The sequence below is a fragment of the Anser cygnoides genome, chromosome W, assembly GCF_040182565.1.
Source record: "Anser cygnoides isolate HZ-2024a breed goose chromosome W, Taihu_goose_T2T_genome, whole genome shotgun sequence".
NCBI lineage: Eukaryota > Metazoa > Chordata > Aves > Anseriformes > Anatidae > Anser > Anser cygnoides.
In genome coordinates, this window is record NC_089911.1 from 16,836,453 (window position 1) to 16,855,181 (window position 18,729).

The 18,729-nt window shown below is 54.9% G+C and overlaps 1 protein-coding gene and 1 long non-coding RNA gene across 8 annotated transcripts; both read right to left on the minus strand.

The window, feature by feature from the left end:
- Window positions 1-530: 530 nt before the first annotated feature.
- LOC136788640 (heterogeneous nuclear ribonucleoprotein C) lies at window positions 531-18,683 on the minus strand. Of its 7 annotated transcripts, none has more exons than XM_066987231.1 (10): window positions 18,562-18,683; window positions 15,894-15,911; window positions 12,733-12,779; window positions 8,676-8,919; window positions 6,128-6,203; window positions 5,899-5,946; window positions 4,448-4,608; window positions 2,853-2,954; window positions 984-1,135; window positions 531-866 (listed from the first exon to the last, which is right to left on the minus strand). In XM_066987231.1, the coding sequence occupies exons 1-9, from the start codon at window positions 18,666-18,668 to the stop codon at window positions 1,015-1,017; spliced, it is 924 nt and encodes a 307-aa protein (XP_066843332.1). In that variant the 5' UTR covers window positions 18,669-18,683; the 3' UTR covers window positions 531-866; window positions 984-1,014. The 7 variants fall into 7 exon arrangements, with proteins under 7 accessions (XP_066843332.1, XP_066843331.1, XP_066843334.1 ...); XM_066987230.1 differs by having other exon boundaries at window positions 6,089-6,203; XM_066987233.1 differs by lacking the exon at window positions 18,562-18,683 and having other exon boundaries at window positions 6,089-6,203; window positions 15,894-16,011.
- LOC136788641 (uncharacterized) lies at window positions 12,923-15,552 on the minus strand. Its single transcript, XR_010827294.1, has 2 exons — window positions 13,018-15,552; window positions 12,923-12,987 (listed from the first exon to the last, which is right to left on the minus strand). It is a non-coding gene; the product is annotated as an uncharacterized lncRNA (long non-coding RNA).
- Window positions 18,684-18,729: the final 46 nt, after the last annotated feature.

Genomic DNA, 18,729 nt, shown 5'->3' on the forward strand with positions numbered 1-18,729 from the left:
AACCCCACCCTATTAAGGCAGCCATGTTGGGTGGGGCAAACCCCGTGGAGGCCGCCATCTTGTGTGGGCGTGTCCCCATGGAGGCCGCCATCTTGGGCGTGGCACAGTCACATGAAGGCAGCCATGTTGGGCGTGGCATTCACCACAGAGACCGCCATCTTGGGTGCGGCCAACCCACACGAAGGCGGCCATGTTGGGCGTGGCAAGCCCCGTGGATGCCGCCATCTTGGGTAGGCATGTCCCCCTGGGGGTGGCCATCTTGGATGGGCGTGTCCCCCATGGAAGCGGCCATCTTGTGGGATGTGTGCCAATGGCGGCCGCCATCTTGGGTGTGGCACAGTCACACGAAGTCGGCCATGTTGGGTGTGGCAAACCCCACGGGGGCAGCCATCTTGGATGGGCGTGTCCCCAATGGAAGCGGCCATCTTGGGTGTGGCACAGTCACACGAAGTCGGCCATGTTGGGCGTGGCCCGTCCCATCCCCCCCCCCGCCCTCCCCCGGGGGCGGCCATCTTGGCGGAGGCAGCCTCTCTAAAAACCATCCGTCCTTTAATCGTTAAGTCGTTAACGAGGTATCAAAATTAACAGGAGGGGGAGGGGGCGGGGGGGGGGGCGGGGCCAATTACAGGGGGCGGGGCCGAGCCGGAACTAGGGGGGGGAGGGGCGGGGTCACAACACCACGAACACGGGGGGAGGGGGAGGGGGGAGGGGGAGGGGAGGGGGGCTCCCAGCCTTCACCGTTCCCGTGTTAAGGTTTATTTTTGGGGCGAAAAGCGGCGTTTTTAGGAGTCGTCCTCGCCGTTGGCGCTGTCCCGGTCGTCCTCGCCCTCCTCGGCCTCCTTCTCGTCGCCTTTGATGGATTCCAGCTGCGGGGGGCGGGGGAAGAGGCCCAAATTTTGAGGGGGAGGACGGGATTTGGAGCGGGATTTTGGGTAGAAAAAAGGGGGATTTGGGTGAAAACGGGCGGATTCGGGGCTTCGCACCTGGTCGTCGCCCCGCTCCTCGGCGTCGTCGTCATCCAGGAGGTCGCCCTCCTCCGCCGAGTCGTCGGCCCCGGCCTCGGGCTTGGCGCCGGCCTCCTCCTTCTTGGCCGAGCCCCCGCCCTGCTCCTCCTCCGCCTTGTCGCCCTTCTGCTCTGCGGGGGGGGGGGGGGGGGGGGGGGGGGGCGTTTCGGGGGCGGGTCCCGGCGGAATCGGGGGCGGGGGGCGAGGGGAGGGGAGGGGGGAGGGAGAGGTTGGGGGGGGAGGGGGAGGTTTTGGGGGGATAAGGGGGAAAATGGGAGGAGTAACGGGGGGGGGGGGGGGGGGGAAGGACGGGGCGGCCGAAATAATGGGGGTTTGGGGAAAAATAAGGGGGAATGACCAAAATAAGGGGATTTTGGGGAAAAATGAAGCAGGAATGACCAAAATAATGGGGTTTGGGGGGAAAAAATTAATTGGGATGACCAAAATAATGGGATTTTGGGGGAAAAATGAAGTGGGGATAACCAAAATAATGGGATTTTTGGGGAAAATTAAGTGGGAATGACCAAAATAATGGGATTTTGGGGGAAAAATAAGCAGGAATGAGCAAAATAATGGGATTTTTTTGGGGAAAATTAAGTGGGAATGACGAAAATAACGGGATTTTTGGGGAAAAATTAAGTGGGGATGACCAAAATAATGGGATTTTGGGGAAATCCAGCAATAAATGAGGGGAGTAACCAAAATAATGAGATTTTGGGGAAAAAATAAGCAGGAATGACCAAAATAATGGGAATTTTGGGGGAAATTAGGCAGGAATGACCAAAATAATGGGATTTTTGAGGGGAAAATTAAGTGGGGATGAACAAAATAATGGGATTTTTGGGGAAAAATTTGGCAGGAATGACCAAAATAATGGGATTTTGGGGGGAAAAATAAGCAGGAATGACCAAAATAATGGGATTTTGGGGGGAAAAATTAAGCAGGAATGACCAAAATAATGGGATTTTGGGGGAAAAATGAAGTGGGGATAACCAAAAATAATGAGATTTTGGGGGAAATTAAGTGGGGATGACCAAAATAATGGGATTTTGGGGGGAAATTGGGCAATAAATGAGGGGAGCGACCAAAATAACGGGGTTTTTGTGGAAAAATTTGGCAGGGATGACCAAAAATAATGGGATTTTGGGGGAAAAAATAAGCGGGAACGGCCAAATAATGGGATTTTTTTGGGGAAAATTAAGTGGGAATGATGAAAATAATGGGATTTTTGGGGAAAAATTAATTGGGGATGACCAAAGTAATGGGATTATGGGGGGAATTAAGCAGGAATGACCAAAATAATGGAATTTTGGGGGAAAAATAAGCGGGGATGACCAAAATGATGGGATTTTGGGGAAAAATTTGGCAGGAACGACCAAAATAATGGGATTTGGGGGGAAAAATAAGCGGGAATGACCAAAATAATGGGATTTTTGGGGAAAATTTTGGCAGGAACGACCAAAATAATGGGGTTTGGGGGAAAAATAAGCGGGAATAACCAAAATAAGGGGATTTTTGGGGAAAATAAGCGGGAATGACCAAAATAACGGGATTTTGGGGAAAAAATAAGCAGGAGTGACCCAAATAATGGGATTTTGGGGGAAATAAATGGGAAACGAAGAATTTAAAGCAAATAATGGGGGATTTTTGGGGAAATTAAGGAATAAATGAGAGAGATGATAAAATAATGGGAATTTGGGGGGGATTAAGCAGAAATGACCAAAATAATGGGAATTTTGGGGGAAATTAGGCAGGAATGACCAAAATAATGGGATTTTTAAGGGGAAGCGGGGCCGGGGCCCCCCCGGGGGGGATTTTGGGGCGAAAAGGGGCGTTTTGGGGCCTTACTCTGCTCCTTCTCGATCTTCTCGAGGCTCTCGAGCAGCGCGTCCACCTTCTGCTTGATCTGGCTCAGCTCCTTCTTGATGGCCTGCAGGTCGTCGCCTTTCACTGCGGGGGGGGGAGAGCTCGTTAGGCTAATTAGGCTCGTTAGGCGGCTAATTAGGCTCGTTAGGCGGCTCATCAGGCTCGTTAGGCGGCTCATCAGGCCCGCGCGCTAACGAGGGGGGCCCCCCTATGCTAATGAGGGGGCGACGATCGCCTTCGCCTGCTGGCGCAGGGAGAGTAATCAGCGTTAATTACCGCCGTCGAGCTGTTAATTAGCCTCGCGTGCTAATTAGGGGTTCCTCCTACCCTTGTACGCTAACGAGGGAGCGATGATTAGCACTGTATGCTAATTAGGTGATTTAAATTAGCGTTATGTGCTAACGAGGGGCGTTAATCCCCACTGCCTGATAACAAAGGCCTGCTAATTACGCTTATATGCTAATTAGGGGATAACAATTGCCATCATATGCTTAATTGATTACCACCGCGTGCTAATTACCCTTTGTATGCTAATTAGGGGCTGCCAATCACCCCCATATGCTAATAAGGCAATGATAATTACCATTACGTGCTAATGAGGGGATATTAATTACAATTTCATGCTAACGATAGGGTATTAATTACCCTATTCTTAATGATAGGGTATTAATTACCATTCCATGCTAATGAGGGGCTGCTGATTACCTTTTGTATGTTAATTAGGGTCTGTTAACCGCCCTCATATCCCAATAAGGCAACGATAATCACCATTACATGCTAATGAGGAGTGTTAAATAGCATTTCATGCCAATGAAGGTCTGCTAATTAGGCTTGACCGCTAATGAGGGGTGCTAATTACCGTCTCATGCTAACGAGGGCCTGCTAATCACCCTTTGTATGTTAATTAGGGGCTGGTAACCAGCTTAATATGCTAATAAGGCGATGATAGTTACCGTTACGTGCTAATGATGGGCTATTAATTACCATTTTGTGCTAATGTGGGGCTGCTAATTAGGCGTGAATGCTAATGAGGGGTGCTAATTACCGTCTCATGCTAATGAGGGGCTGCTAATTACCCTCTGCGTGTCAGTTAGGTTCTGCTAACCACCCTCTTATACCAATAGGGCAACCATAATTACTATGTCATGCTAATGAGGGGCCGCTAACTACCCTTTGTATGATAATTAGGCGCTAATTACCCTTTGAATGTTAATTAGGGACTGCTACTTACCCTTTGTATGTTAATTAGGGGCTGGTAACCAGCTTAATATGCTAATAAGGCGATGATAGTTACCGTTACGTGCTAATGAGGGCTATTAATTACCATTTCGTGCTAACGAGGGGCCGCTAATTAGGCGTGAATGCTAATGAGGGGCGCTAATTACCGTCTCACGCTAACGAGGGGCTGCTAATTAGGTTCGAACGCTAACCAGGGGGTGACTTTTAGAGCGGGGGGTCCTCGGAGGAGGGCCGGGAGTGGCGCTCCCGCTCCGTCAGCTAGCCAATTAGCGGCGCTAATTAAGCGGGGGGGGCCCGAGCGGCTTTGGGGTGAATTCCGGGGAAAACGGGGCGCGCACATTTGCCGGATTTGGAGGAGGAGCCGCGCTGGCCGCTCTTGGAGTTGAAGCCGCTCTTGCCGCGCCGCGAGGTGTTGCCGGAGACCCGCTGCCGCTTGGAGGGCACCACGGCGCGCGCGATGGGCGGCGGCGGCGGCACGCGCGCCGGGTAGCTGTACATCCTGGTTTGGGGCGAAAAAGGGCGGTTTTGGTCAAAAAGGGCGGTTAACGGGCGCTCAGGGAAGGAGGGAGGGGGGGTAACGGGGTTCGGGGGGGGGGGGGGAGGGAGGGAGGGGGCTTGGGGGGAATAAGGAGAAACGAGTGGAATAACGGGATTTTTTGGGGGAATTCAGCAGGAAATGAGAAAGTTGATCAAAATAGTGGGATTTTGGGGGAAAAATGACCAGGGATGAGCAAAATAACGGGGAGTTTTGGGGGAAAAATAAGGAGGAATGATGCAAATAACGGGATTCTGGGGGGGGGGAAATTGAGGAATACGCGTGAGGGAAGTAACGGGGTTTTGGGGAAAAAGTAAGCGGAAATGAGCAAAATAAGGGGATTTTGGGGGAAAATAAGCGGGAATGAGCAAAATAATGGGATTTTGGGGAAAAATAAGCGGGAATGAGCAAAATAAGGGGATTTTGGGGAAAAATAAGCGGGAATGAGCAAAATAATGGGATTTTGGGGGAAAATAAGCGGGAATGAGCAAAATAAGGGGATTTTGGGGGAAAATAAGCGGAAATGAGCAAAATAAGGGGATTTTTGGGGGAAAATAAGCGGGAATGAGCAAAATAAGGGGATTTTTGGGGGAAATTAACAAGAAACGACCAGAATAATGGGATTTTTGCAAAAAAATAAGCGGAAATGACCAAAATAATGGGATTTTTGGGGAAAAATAAGCAGAAATGTGCAAAATAAGGGGGTTTTGGGGGAAAATTAACAAGAAATGAGCAAAATAAGGGGATTTGGGGGAAAAAAATAAGTGGAAATGAGCAAAATAATGGGAATTTTGGGGAAAATTAAGCAGGAATGATCCAAATAATGGGATTTTGGGGGGGAAATTTAGCAAGGGTGATCAAAATAATGGGATTTTGGGGAAAATTAACGAGAAATGACCAAAATAATGGGATTTTTGGGGAAAATTAACGAGAAATGACCAAAATAATGGGATTTTTGGGGAAAATTAACGAGAAATGACCAAAATAATGGGATTTTTGGGGAAAATTAACAAGAAATGACCAAAATAATGGGATTTTTGGGGAAAATTAACGAGAAATGACCAAAATAATGGGATTTTTGGGGAAAATTAACAAGAAATGACCAAAATAATGGGATTTTTGGGGAAAATTAACGAGAAATGACCAAAATAATGGCATTTTTTTGGGGAAAAGAGTGACTCGAGGAAATAACGGGGCGTTTTTTTGCTCCAAAAACCCCTAAACCGGCGAGATTTGGGGGAGTTAGGGCGTTACCTGTCGTAATAATCCCGCTGGAAGTCGTAATCCAAGTCGAAGGAGGACCTGAAAAAAAATAGTTATTTTTTCTTTCGGGGGCGTTTTTGGGGATTTTTCCGGTTTTTCGGGGGAAATTTTTTCGGGGGGCGGGGGAGGGGATCGGGGGGGCGTTTTGGGGAAAAAAGAGTAAAAAAAAGGGGGGCCCGACCTGACGAGGGGGGCCGGAGAAGGTGGGGCTGCTACTGACCCGTACATCTCCGCCGCCGAGCGCTTGACGCCCGCCTTGCCGCGGTTCACCTTGGGCTCGGCCGCCAGGTTGATGTCTGGGGGAGGGGGGGGGGCATTACCCCGCCCAGTGCCCCCCGGCCCCTCCCAGTGCCCCCCGGCCCCTCCCAGTATATCCCAGTCCCCTCCCAGTGCCCCCCGGCCCCGCCCAGTGCCCCCCCGGCCCCTCCCAGTGCCCCCCGGCCCCTCCCCAGTGCCCCCCCGGCCCCGCCCAGTGCCTCCCAGTTCCCTCCCAGTCCCCTCCCAGTGCCCCCCGGCCCCTCCCAGTGCCCCCCGGCCCCTCCCAGTGCCCCCCCCCGGCCCCTCCCAGTGCCCCCCGGCCCCTCCCAGTGCCTCCCAGTGCCCCCCAGTGCCCCCCCGGCCCCTCCCAGTGCCCCCCCGGCCCCTCCCAGTGCCTCCCAGTTCCCTCCCAGTATATCCCAGTCCCCCCAAATCCCCTCCCAGTGCCCTCCCCAGTCTACCCCAGTCCCCCTCCCAGTCCATCCCAGTCTATCCCAGTCCCCTCCCAGTCTATCCCAGTCCCCTCCCCAGTCTATCCCAGTCCCCTCCCAGTGCCTCCCAGTTCCCTCCCAGTATATCCCAGTCCCCCCAAATCCCCTCCCAGTGCCCTCCCAGTCTACCCCAGTCCCCTCCCAGTCCATCCCAGTCTATCCCAGTCCCCTCCCAGTCTATCCCAGTCCCCTCCCAGTCTATCCCAGTTCCCTCCCAGTATATCCCAGTCCCCTCCCAGTATATCCCACTCCCCCCAACTCCCTCCCAGTGCCTCCCAGTGTACCCCAGTGCCTCCCAGTCCCTCCCAGCCCCCCCAGTCCCCCACAATCCGCTCCCAGTGCCCTCCCAGTGCCTCCCAGTGCCCTCCTAGTGTCCCCCAGTCCCCTCCCAGTCCCCTCCCAGTGCCTCCCAGTCCCTCCCAGTATACCCCAGTCCCCTCCCAGTCCCTCCCAGTGCCTCCCAACCCCCCCAGTCCCCTCCCAGTTCCCTCCCAGTCTATCCCAGTACCCCCCAGTCTATCCCAGTCCCTTCGCAGTCCCCTCCCAGTGTATCCAGTCCCCACCCAGTCCCCTCCCAGTGCCTCCCAGTGCCTCCCAGTCTATCCCCGTCCCCTCCCAGTCCCCCCCAGTTCCCCTCCCAGTCCCTCCCAGTCCCCTCCCAGTCTATCCCAGTGCCTCCCAGTCCCCTCAAACCCCCTCCCAGTCTATCCCAGTCCCCTCCCACTCTATCCCAGTGCCTCCCAGTCCCCCTCCCGATGTCCCCCCAGTCCCCTCCCAGTATAACCCAGTCCCCTCCCAGTCCCCTCCCAGTCCATCCCAGTCCCCCCAAACCCCCTCCCAGTGCCCCCCAGTCCCTTCCCACTCTATCCCAGTCCCCTCTCATTCTATCCCAGTCCCCTCCCAGTATATCCCAGTCTATCCCAGTCCCCTCCCAGTATTACCCAGTCCCCTCCCAGTCCCTCCCAGTATATCCCAGTCCCCTCCCAGTATATCCCACTCCCCCCAACTCCCTCCCAGTGCCTCCCAGTGTACCCCAGTGCCTCCCCAGACCCTCCCAGCCCCCCCAGTCCCCCGCAATCCGCTCCCAGTGCCCTCCCCAGTGCCTCCCAGTGTCCCCCAGTCCCCTCCCAGTATAACTCCAGTGCCTCCCAGTCCCTCCCAGTATAACCCAGTCCCCTCCCAGTCCCCTCCCAGTATACCCCAGTCCCCTCCCAGTATACCTGTCCTCTCCCAGTATACCCCAGTGCCTCCATGTGCCCCCATTACCCCCCTCCCAGCCCCTCCCAGTCCCCCCCGTCCCCTCCCAGTATATCCCAGTCCCCCCAAACCCCCTCCCAGTGCCCTCCCAGTCTACCCCAGTCCCCTCCCAGTCCATCCCAGTCTATCCCAGTCCCCTCCCAGTCCCTTCCCAGTCCCCTCCCAGTATATCCCAGTCCCCTCCCAGTCCCTCCCAGTATATCCCACTCCCTCCAACTCCCTCCCAGTGCCTCCCAGTCCCTCCCAGCCCCCCCCAGCCCCCCGCAATCCGCTCCCAGTGCCCTCCCAGTGCCTCCCAGTGCCCTCCCAGTGCCCTCCTAGTGTCCCCCAGTCCCCTCCCAGTATAACCCAGTGCCTCCCAGTCCCTCCCAGTATAACCCAGTCCCCTCCCAGTGCCTCCCAGTCCCTCCCAGTGCCTCCCAACCCCCAGTCCCCTCCCAGTGCCCTCCCAGTCTATCCCAGTGCCCTCCCCAGTCTATCCCAGTGCCCTCCCAGTCTATCCCAGTGCCCCCCAGTCTATCCCAGTCCCTTCGCAGTCCCCTCCCAGTGTATCCAGTCCCCACCCAGTCCCCTCCCAGTATATCCCAGTCCCTCCCAGTGCCTCCCAGTCCCCCCCAATCCCCTCTGAGTCCCCTCCCAGTCCCTCCCACTCCCCTCCCAGTCCCTCCCAGTCCGCTTCCAGTATAACCCAGTCCCCTCCCAGTGCCCCCCAGTTCCCTCCCAGTATAACCCAGTCCCCTCCCAGTCTGACCCAGCGCTCACCCAGCACCTGCCCGGCGATCATGCGGCCGTCCTCGCCGGCGACGGCGGCGCGGGCGTTGCGCTCGGCGACGAACTGGACGAAGGCGAAGCCCTTGTGCACGGAGCAGCCGACGATCTTGCCGTACTTGGCGAAGATGGCCTCCACGTCGCTCTTCTTCACCACCAGCGTGTTGAGGTTCCCGATGAACACCCGCGAGTTGAGCGAGCGCGGGTCCGTCTTGTTCGTCACGTTGCTCGCCATCGCCTGCAGGAAACGGGGGCGGGGGGGAGAAGGGGGGGGGCGTGACGTCAGCAGGGGGGTGTGACGTCATGGGGGGGTCGTGGGGGGGGCAGGGAGGTCGGTGAGGGAGGGGGGGGGGGCGTGGGGGAGGTTGGTGGGGGAGGGGAAGGGGATGGGGAGGGGAAGGGGTGGGGAGGGGGAGGAGAAGGGGATGGGAAGGGTGAGGGAAGGGGAGGGGAAGGGTGAGGGAGGGGATGGGGAGGGGAAGGGTGAGGGTGGGGGGAGGGGAAGGGGTGGGGAAGGGTGAGAGAGAGAAGGGGGAGGGGGAGGGAAGGGGATGGGGAGGGTGAGGGTGTGGGAGAGGGGATGGGGAGGAGAAGGGTGAGGGAGGGGGAGGGGAAGGGGAGGGGAAAGGTAATGGGAAGGGGGAAGGGAAGGGTGAGGAAGGGGGAAAGGGAGGGGATGGGGAGGGGAAGGGAAGGGAATGGGGAGGGGGAGGAGAAGGGGATGGGAAGGGGTGAAGGAGGGGGGAGGGGAAGGGTGAGGGAGGGGGAGGGGATGGGGAGGGGAAGGGTGAGGGTGGGGGGAGGGGAAGGGGTGGGGAAGGGTGAGAGAGAGAAGGGGGAGGGGAGGGAAGGGGATGGGGAGGGTGAGGGAGGGGGAGGGGAGGGGGAAGGGTGAGGGTGGGGATGGGGAGGAGAAGGGTGAGGGAGGGGGAGGGAAGGGGAGGGGAAAGGTAATGGGAAGGGGGAAGGGAAGGTGAGGAAGGGGGAAAGGGAGGGGATGGGGAGGGGAAGGGTGAGGAAGGGGGAAAGGGAGGGGATGGGGAGGGGAAGAGTGAGGGAGGGAGAGGGGAAGGGGAGGGGAGGGGGAGGGGCAGGGAGGGGGAGGGGAAGGGTGAGGGAGGGTGAGGGGGTGGGGAGGGGAAAGGTAATGGGAAGGGGGAAGGGAAGGGTGAGGAAGGGGGGAAAGAGAGGGGATGGGGAGGGGGAGGGATAGGGGATAGGGGAGGGGAAGGGATGGGGAGGGGGAGGGAGAGGGAGGGGGACGGGGAGGGGAAAGGTAATGGGAAGGGGGAGGGGAAGGGTGAGGAAGGGGGGAAAGAGAGGGGATGGGGAGGGGGAGGGAGGGGAAGGGGAGGGGAAAGGTAATGGGAAGGGGAGGGGAAGGGTGAGGAAGGGGGAGGGGAAGGGGAGGGGGAAGGGGCAGGGGAGGGGAAGGGTAATGGGAAGGGGGAGGGGAAGGGTGATGGGGACGGGGGAGGGGATGGGGTGAGGGAGGGGAAAGGGGAGGGAGGGGGAGGGTGAGGAGGAGGAGAAGGGGGAGGGGAGGGGAGGGGAAAGGGGGAGGGGAAGGGGGCGGGGCCAAAGGGGGCGGGGCCAAAGGGGGCGGAGCCAAGGGGCGAGGAGGGAGGGGAGGGAGATGGAGGGGGCGGAGCCCGAGCTCGTTAGCGGCGCTAATGAGAGGGGGGGCCTGGGGGAGGGGGGCGGGGCTCGGCCTGGGGGCGGGGCTCGTTACCGGCGCTCGTTAGCGCCACTAATTAGGGCATGGGGGGGTCTAATTAGGGTTGGGGGCCGCTAATTAGGGTTTGGGGGCCGCTAATTAGGGTCTAATTAGGTCCCCTTGCTCGTTAAGGCCACTAATTACCCCAACTAATTAAGCCCCAGAGCTCCACCCCCCGTTAGCTAATTAGCAGGATGGGTCCTTAATTAGGGTTGGGGGTAATGAGGGGCTCAGCACCCTCCCGTGTTAATGAGGGGCAGCTAATTAACACTGGGTGCTAATGAGGGGCTGTTAATTACCGCTATATGCTAATGCGTTGACGATAAAGACCATTATATGCTAATGAGGGTGTTAATTACCCCTGCATACTAATTAGGGGCTGCTAATTGGACTTGAGTGTTAATGAGGACAACTCCAATTACCTTTGTATGCTAATTAGGGGGCAGTAATCACCTTCATGTGCTGATGAGGGGCATTGTATGCTAATTGTATGCTAATGAGAGTGTTAATTACCACTGCGTGTTAACGATAGGCTGCTAATTACCCTTGTATGCTAATCAGAGGGGTTCCCCTACCCTCATATGCTAATGAGGGGAGCAATAATTACTATTATGTGCTGATTATGGAGATCATAATTAGCATTATATGCCAATGAGGTGCTGCTAATTACACACTAATTAGAGAATAACAATTGACGTTATGTGCTAACGAGGGTCTTAATTACCGCTGCACGTTAACGAGGGGCCGCTAATTACCCTTTGTGTGTTAATTAGGGTCCGATAACCACCCTCGTATGCTAATAAGGCGATGCTAATTACCGTTACGTGCTAATGACAGACATTAATTACCGCTTTATGCTAATGAGGAGTGTTTAATTACTGTTCCATGCTAACGAGGGGCCGCTAATTACCCTCATCTGCTAATGAGGGGGGTGAAATTTGGAGGGGGGTCCTTTAATGACCACCTGGGGGCACTCACCTCGTTGTTAATTAGTGGCGCTAATTAGCGCGGGCATTAATTAAGAAGGTCACCAGGGAGCGATTAATTAGGAGGGGATGAAGTGGGGGGGGGAGGGGTAATTGGGGGGGGGGGGGGGGGCCCCCGGAGGGCGCTGCGAGGGGCGGGAGTGGCGCCCCGCCCCCCCCCCATGAGCGGCGCTAATTAGCGGCGCTAATTGGGCGGGGGGGGGAAGGGCCAAGGGGGGGGCCCCCCCTCTTACCGTGGCCGGGGGTCCGGGGGTGTCCGTGGGTCCGTGGGGAGGGGGGCGGGGTGGGGGCCCCCCCCCATCGGCGCGGAGGGGGCGGGGCTTAAGGGGAGGGGGCGGGGCTTAAGGGCGAGGGGGCGGGGCTTAAAAATCGGGGACCGACCAACGACGACCGTGGGGGGGGGGGGGGGGTTTGGGGGGGGGGGGGGTTGGGGGGGGTGAGAGAAAATAGAGAGAGAAGGAGCGAGGGCGATGGGGGGGGGGGGGGAATAAAAAAATCGGGGGAAAAATAATCCGGAAAGGAAAATTTGGGGAAAAAAATCGAAATTTGAAAATAAAAAAATCAAAATTTAAAAATAAAAAATCAAAATTTAAAAACAAAAAATCAAAATTTAAAAACAAAAAAGCAAAATTGAAAAATAAAAAATGAAAACTCAAAAACAAAAAATTTTAAAAACAAAAAAGCAAAATTGAAAAATAAAAAACAAAATTTGAAAACAAAAAAGCAAAACTTAAAAATAAAAAATAAAATTTAAAAATAAAAAACAAAATTAAAAAAAAACAGAATTTAAAAATAGAAAAGCAAAACTTGAAAATAAAAAACAAAATTTAAAAACAAAAAAGCAAAAACTTTAAAAAAGCAAAATTTAAAACAAAAAAGCGAAAGTGAAAACAAAAAAGCAAAAGTCCGAAACGAAAAGCAGAATTTACAAAGAAAACCGAAAACGTCAAAACAAAAAATGGAAATTCAAACTAAAAACAGAAAGTCCAAAGCAAAAACCCAAATTTGAAAAGAAAAACAATCAAGAAAAACAGAAAAACAAAAAAAACAAAATTTAAAAATAAAAACCAAAATTTAAAAACAAAAAACCAAAAAAATAAAAACCAAAAACCAAAATTAAAAACAAAACCAAAAAATTTAAAAACAAAAACCAAAAACTAAAATTTAAAAATAAAAAAATAAAAACAAAACCAAAATTTAAAAAAAAAACCAAAATTTAAAAACAAAAACCAAAATTTAAAAAAAAAAACCAAAATTTAAAAACAAAAAACCAAAATTTGAATGTGAAAATTAAAAAAAAACGAGAGGAATTGTGAAAAAGGAGTGAAAAGGAGGAAAAATCACCGACTTCCGGAGGCGCAAAACAGCCGAGGAGCAACCGGGTCCCGCTCTGCGCTGGGGAGGAAAAACGGGGCAGGGTTTTTGGGGGGTTTCGGCCTTTTTTGGGCAATTTGCCCTATTCTTCGCTTCCCTGGCCTCCCTCGCCTGCTTCCGGCCTCCATTTTCGCCTTTCTGGCCTCTTTTTGCCTTTTGACCTCTTTTTGCCTTTTCGCCCTCTTTTTGACCTTTTCTACCTTTTTCGGCCTCTTTGACCTTTTTCGGCCTCTTTTTTGGCCTCTCTGACCTTTTCGGCCTCTCTCACCCTTTTCTGCCTCTTTTTTGCCCTCTTTTATCTTTTTTACCCCTTTTTTTTGCCCTTTTTGGCCTCATTTCTGACCTCCGCCACCTCTCTTTGGCCTCTTTTCCTCTGGCCTCCCTAATTTGGCCTCTTTTTGGCCTTTTCGGCCTCTTTTTTCCCCGGCCTCTCTTATTTGGCCTTCTTCAGCTCTTTTTCGGCCTCTTTTTTTGCTTTCAGCCTCCAACTTTTGGCCTTTTTGGCCTTCTTTTTGCTTTTGGCCTCTAATTTCTGGCCTTTTTGGCCCCCAGTTCTTGGTCTCTATTTTTATGGCCTCCGGTTTTTGGCCTTTTGACCTCCTTTTGGCCTCTTTTTTGGTTTTGGCCTCCGCTTTCTGGCCTTTTTGACCTCTCTTTTGTTTCTATCCTCTAACTTTTGGTCTTTTTGGCCTCCTTTTTTTGGATTTGGCCTCTAGTTTTTGGCTTCTTTTTCTTTACGGCTTCTGATTTTTTGTGGTTTTCACCTGCTTTTGCTGTTGGCCTCCAATTTTCGAACTTTCTGACCTCCTTTCGGCCTTTTTTTTTGTTTCTGGCCTCTAATTTTGGGTCTTTTGGGCATCTTTTTTTGTTTTGGTTTCTAGTTTTTGGCCTCTTTTTTGTCTTTGGCCTCCAATTTTTGGTCTTTTCAGTCTTCTTGGTTTTGGCCTTTAAGTTTTTGGCCTCTTTGTCCGTCTTTGGCCTCCAATTTTTGGCCCTTTTGGCCTCTTCTTCGCCTCTTTTATTTTGGCCTCTAGTTTTTGGCCTCTTTTTTCTTTATGGCCTCCACTTTTCAGCCTTTTGACCTCCTTCTTGCTTCTGGCCTCCAATTTTTGGCCTTTTTGACCTCTTTTTTCCCTCTTTTTTGTTTTTGGCCTCTAATTTTTGGCCTTTTTGGCCACTCTTTTGTTTCTGGCCTCAAACTTTTGGGCTCTTTGGCCCCTACTTGCCTTTTCTTGGCCTTTTGGCCTCCTTTTGTTTCCGGCCTCAAACTTTTCGGCCTTTTCGGCCTCTGTTTGCCTTTTCTTGGCCTTCTTTGGCCTCTTTTTGTTTTTGGCCTCTACTTTTTGGCCTTTTCGGCCTCTATTTGCCTTTTCTGGCCTCTTTTTTGTTTTTTGACCTCCTATTTTTGGCCTTTTTGACCTGTTTTTCTGTTTTGGCCTCTGGTTTTTGGCCTCTTTTTCCGTTTTGCCCTCTCGCTTTTGGCCTTTTTGGCCTCTATTTGTCTGTTTTTGACCTTTTTGGCCTCTTTTTTTGTTGTCGGCCTCTACCTTTTGGCCTTTTTGGCCTCTACCTGCCCTTTTTTGGTCTCTTTTTTGTTGTCGGCCTCTAACTTTTGGCCTTTTCGGCCTCTACATGCTCTTTTTTGGCCTTTTTGGCCTCTTTTTTGTTGTCGGCCTCTAACTTTTGGCCTTTTTGGCCTCTACCTGCCCTTTTCTGACCTCTTTTTGTTTTCAGCCTCTAACTTTTGGCCTTTTTGGCCTCTTTTTGTTGTCGGCCTCTAACTTTTGGCCTTTTCAGCCTCTACCTGCACTTTTTTGGCCTCTTTTTGCTGTCAGCCTCTAACTTTTGGCCTTTTCGGCCTCTATTTGTCCTTTTTTGGCCTCTTTTTTGTTTTCGACCTCTAACTTTTGCCCTTTTCGACGTCTACCTGCCCTTTTCTGGCCTTTTTGGCCTCTTTTTGTTTCCGGCCTCTAACTTTTGCCCTTTTCGGCCTCTACCTTCCCCTTTTTTGGCCTTTTTGGCCTCTTTTTGTTGTCGGCCTCTACCTTTTGGCCTTTTTGGCCTCTACCTGCCCTCTTCTGACCTCTTTTTTGTTTTCAGCCTCTAACTTTTGGCCTTTTTGGCCTCTTTTTTGTTGTCGGTCTCTAACTTTTGGCCTTTTCAGCCTCTACCTGCCCTTTTTTGGCCTCTTTTTGCTGTCAGCCTCTAACTTTTGGCCTTTTTGGCCTCTACCTGCCCTTTTTTGGCCTCTTTTTTGTTGTCGGCCTCTAACTTTTGGCCTTTTCGGCCTCTACCTTCCCCTTTTTTGGCCTTTTTGGCCTCTTTTTTGTTGTCGGCCTCTACCTTTTGGCCTTTTTGGCCTCTACCTGCCCTTTTCTGGCCTCTTTTTTGTTGTCGGCCTCTAACTTTTGGCCTTTTCGGCCTCTACCTGCCCTTTTTCTGGCCTTTTTAGCCTCTTTTTTGTTTTCGGCCTCTAACTTTGGCCTTTTCGGCCTCTACCTTCCCCTTTTTTGGCCTTTTTTTTGTTTTCAACCTCTAACTTTTGGCCTTTTCGGCCTCTACCTTCCCCTTTTTTGGCCTTTTTGGCCTCTTTTTTGTTTTCGGCCTCTAGCTTTTGCCCTTTTTGGCCTCTACCTGCCCTTTTTTGGCTTTTTCGGCCTCTTTTTTGTTTTCGGCCTCTAACTTTTGGCCTTTTCGGCCTCTACCTTCCCCTTTTTTGGCCTTTTTGGCCCCTTTTTGTTGTCGGCCTCTAGCGGCCTCTACTTTTGGCCCTTTCGGCCTCTCTCTGGCCTCTACTTGCCCTTTTTTCGGCCTCTTTTCGCCCTTTTTGCCCTCTCCGAGCTCTTTTCCCTCCTCCTCGCCTCTCCCTGACCTCCCTCTTTTGAACAGCCTCGCCCCTCCTTTAGGAAAAACCGCTGAGAAAAAATAAAAAATAAAAAATAAAAAAATAAAAAAATAAAAAACGGGTTAAAAAGCCCCCCGCGCCCCAACCCCCGGCTCCCGCTCTCCCCCCCCCGCGGCCACACCGGCGGTTGTTTTTTGGGGCGAAAAGGGGGGGGAAAAGGGCAAAATTGAGGGGGGGTAGGGGAAAGGTTCAAGGGGGGGGGGGCACGAGGGGGGGACACGGTCACTTACTGTGGCTGGCGGCTCAAAAAATGGCGCTGCAAGGGAGAAAAACACAACGGCAACAGCCCGGGTTAGGACGGTCCCCGAAAAGCCCTTTTTCCCCTCAAAACGGTGCCGGGGGGGGGGTTAAAACGTGAAGCGGGGCGGGGGTAAAATCGCTAAGGGTGGGAGGGGGGGGAGGGGGAGGGAAGGGGGTTTTGGGGGGGGGTTTTGGGGTTTTTTTTTTTTAGGGGGGGGGGCCAGGCGAAGCTGGGCTCCGGGGTGTCGGCCTCGCTGCCCCTGCGGAAGGAGAAGGGAGAGGCGTGAGTCAGGTGGGGGGGGGCCGGCCGCGGGGGCCCCCCCCCGCCGCCCCGCCGCCCCCGGGGGGTCGCACGCGCGCGTCGTCTGCGGCCGGCGTCCCGAGAGAGCGAGAGAGCATCCCCCCCCCCCCCCCCCGGGGGGGGCGGGCGGGCGGTGCGCCGGGGGGGTTATAGGGAGATGGGGGGGGGGGAGATGGGGTTATGGGGGAAATGGGGGGGTTGCAGGGGGGTTATAGGGGGAAATGGGGGGTTGCGGGGGGGGGTTATAGGGGAAATAGGGTGCGGGGGGGTTACGAGAGGGGGGTTATAGGGGAAATGGGGGGGGTTATAGGGGAAATGGGGGGGTTACGGGGGGTTATAGGGGAAATGGGGGGTTACGGGGGGTTATAGGGGAAATGGGGCGGGTTGGGGGGTAAGGGGGAATGGGGGGGTTATGGGGGAAATGGGGGGGTTACGGGGGGGGTAAAGGGGGGAATGGGGGGGTTACAGGGGGGTTATAGGGGAAATGGGGTGGGTTGGGGGGGTTATGGGGGAATTGGGGGGTTATGGGGGAATGGGGGGGGGGTTATGGGGGGGGGGGGTTACGGGGGGAATTTGGGGGGTTGGGGGGTTAGAGACGAAATTGGGGGGTTAGGGGTGTTAATGAGGGATTAGAGGGGAAAATGGGGGTTACGGGGGGGGCTGTGGGGGAAATGGGGGGGTTTGGGGGGAAATGGGGGGGGGTTAGAGAGGGAAATTGGGGGTTATGGGGAAACTGGGGGTTTAGAGGAGAAAATGGGGGGAAATGGGGGAGTTAAAGGGGGAAATGGGGGTTATGGGGGGGCTGTGGGGGAAATTGGGGGGGGGTTTGGGGCGTTAGTGAGGGATTAGAGAGGGAAATGGGGGGGTTGCGGGGGGGGGGTGGGGGGTTAGAGGGGGGAAATGGGGGGTTATGGGGGGGGTTAAAGGGGGAAATGGGGGGCGTTATGGGGGGGTTAAAGGGGAAATGGGGGGGTTATGGGGGAAATTGGGGGGAAATGGGGGGTTATGGGGGGGCAATGAGGGGTTAGAGGTGGAAATGGGGGGGTTATGGGGGAAACTGGGGGTCATCGGGGGGTTAATAAGGGGTTAGAGGGGGAAAATGGGGGGGGGGTTACGGGGGAAAATCGGGGGTTAGAGGAGAAAATGGGGGGGTTATGGGGGGGTAAAGGGCAGTTAGAGGGGGAAATGGGGGGGTGGGGGGGGGGTTAATGGGGAGTTAGAGAGAGAAAATGGGGGGTTAGAGGGGGGGGGGTGGGGGGGGTTAGAGGGGGAAAATGGGGGGGTTAGAGGGGAAAATGGGGGGCTGGGGGGACGTGGGGGGGGTGACGGGGTTAGGGGGAAACGGGGGGTTAGAAGGGGGTTGGGGGGGCAATAGGGGGGTTAGAGAGGGAAACGAGGGGGTAAGGGGGGTTAGGGGGAAAGGGGGTGAAGTTGGGGGGTACTGGGGGAAATGGGGGGGCTATGGGGGAAAATGGGGGGGCTTATGGGGGGGCTAGAGGGTGAATTGGGGGGTTTAGGGGGAGTTATGGGGTGAAACGGGGGGGGTTGGGGGGGGGGAATTAGGGGGCTTAGACGGTGAAATGGGGGGGCTATAGGGCGAAACGGGGGGGTTGGGGGGATTAAAGGGAGAAACGGGGGGGTCGGGGGGCAAATGGGGCGTCTGGGGGGGTAAATGGAGAGTTTGGGGGGGTAAATGGGGGGGGGGGGGGGGTCTGGGGGGCAAATGGGGGGGTCGGGGGGGGGAAATGGGGGAGTACACGGGTGTCTGGGGGGGTTTTGGGGGGAGGGGGTTTATTTGGAGGGGGTCCCCTCGGCGCTCGGAGCCTTCCCCTGCAAAAGAAACGGGGCCGGGAAGGGGGGGGGGAAGAGCGGGGGCAGGAAAAGGGGGGGGGGGGGCTCCAAAATTTAGTGTGGGGGGGGTTAAAAAACGGGGGGAGGAGCCGAGCCCCGCCCCCAGCCAGGCCCCGCCCCCTTTCTCCTCACAGAGCCGCCCCCCCCCCCCCCCCCCCCCCCCCGAAGGCCTCAGCGGGCTTTGAGCGGCCTTATCGCGGCCGTGTCGCGCCGCTATCGCGATATATCCCCTTTTTATGCCCCCCCCTCGGCCTTATTCCCCCCCCCTCCCCGGCCTCGATCCCCGCTCCTCCCCCCTCAGCCTCGGCCCCGTCCCCCTCAGCGCCGCTCCCCCCCCCCCCCCCCCCCCCTCAAAGCCCCGTGAGGGCGAATAAAAACCCAAAACCCCTCAGATTTGCCCCAAAATCGTTTCGGGGACCCCCCCGAAGCCCCCCGGCCCCTCAGCGGCGGCCTCACCCCTGGGCCCCGCCGCTCCGCCGCCGCCGCCGCCGCCGCCGCCTGCTCACAAAATGGCGCCCGCGCCGCCCTCTGCGCCGCTCCGGCCGGGAGCCCGCGGCCCCGCCCCCTTTCCCCTCAGGACGCGCGGCGATTGGCTGAGCGCGGCGCCAATCATCCCGGCGGCCAATGGGAGGGGCGGGGAGGAGGGAGAGCGAGGCGAAGCGCGGGAGGAGGGC

What these genes read in the sequence shown, in the direction of transcription:
- LOC136788640 (XM_066987230.1), bottom strand. Translation starts at nt 18,668, where the DNA reads ATGATTGGCGCCGCGCTCAGCCAATCGCCGCGCGTCCTGAGGGGAAAG. An exon ending in GCTGTTTTGCGCCTCCGGAA is followed by an intron (nt 8,920 to 12,732) that starts GTCGGTGATTTT and finishes CGTTTCCTGCAG; the next exon opens with GCGATGGCGAGCAACGTGAC. An exon ending in GATCGCCGGGCAGGTGCTGG is followed by an intron (nt 6,204 to 8,675) that starts GTGAGCGCTGGG and finishes CCCCTCCCCCAG; the next exon opens with ACATCAACCTGGCGGCCGAG.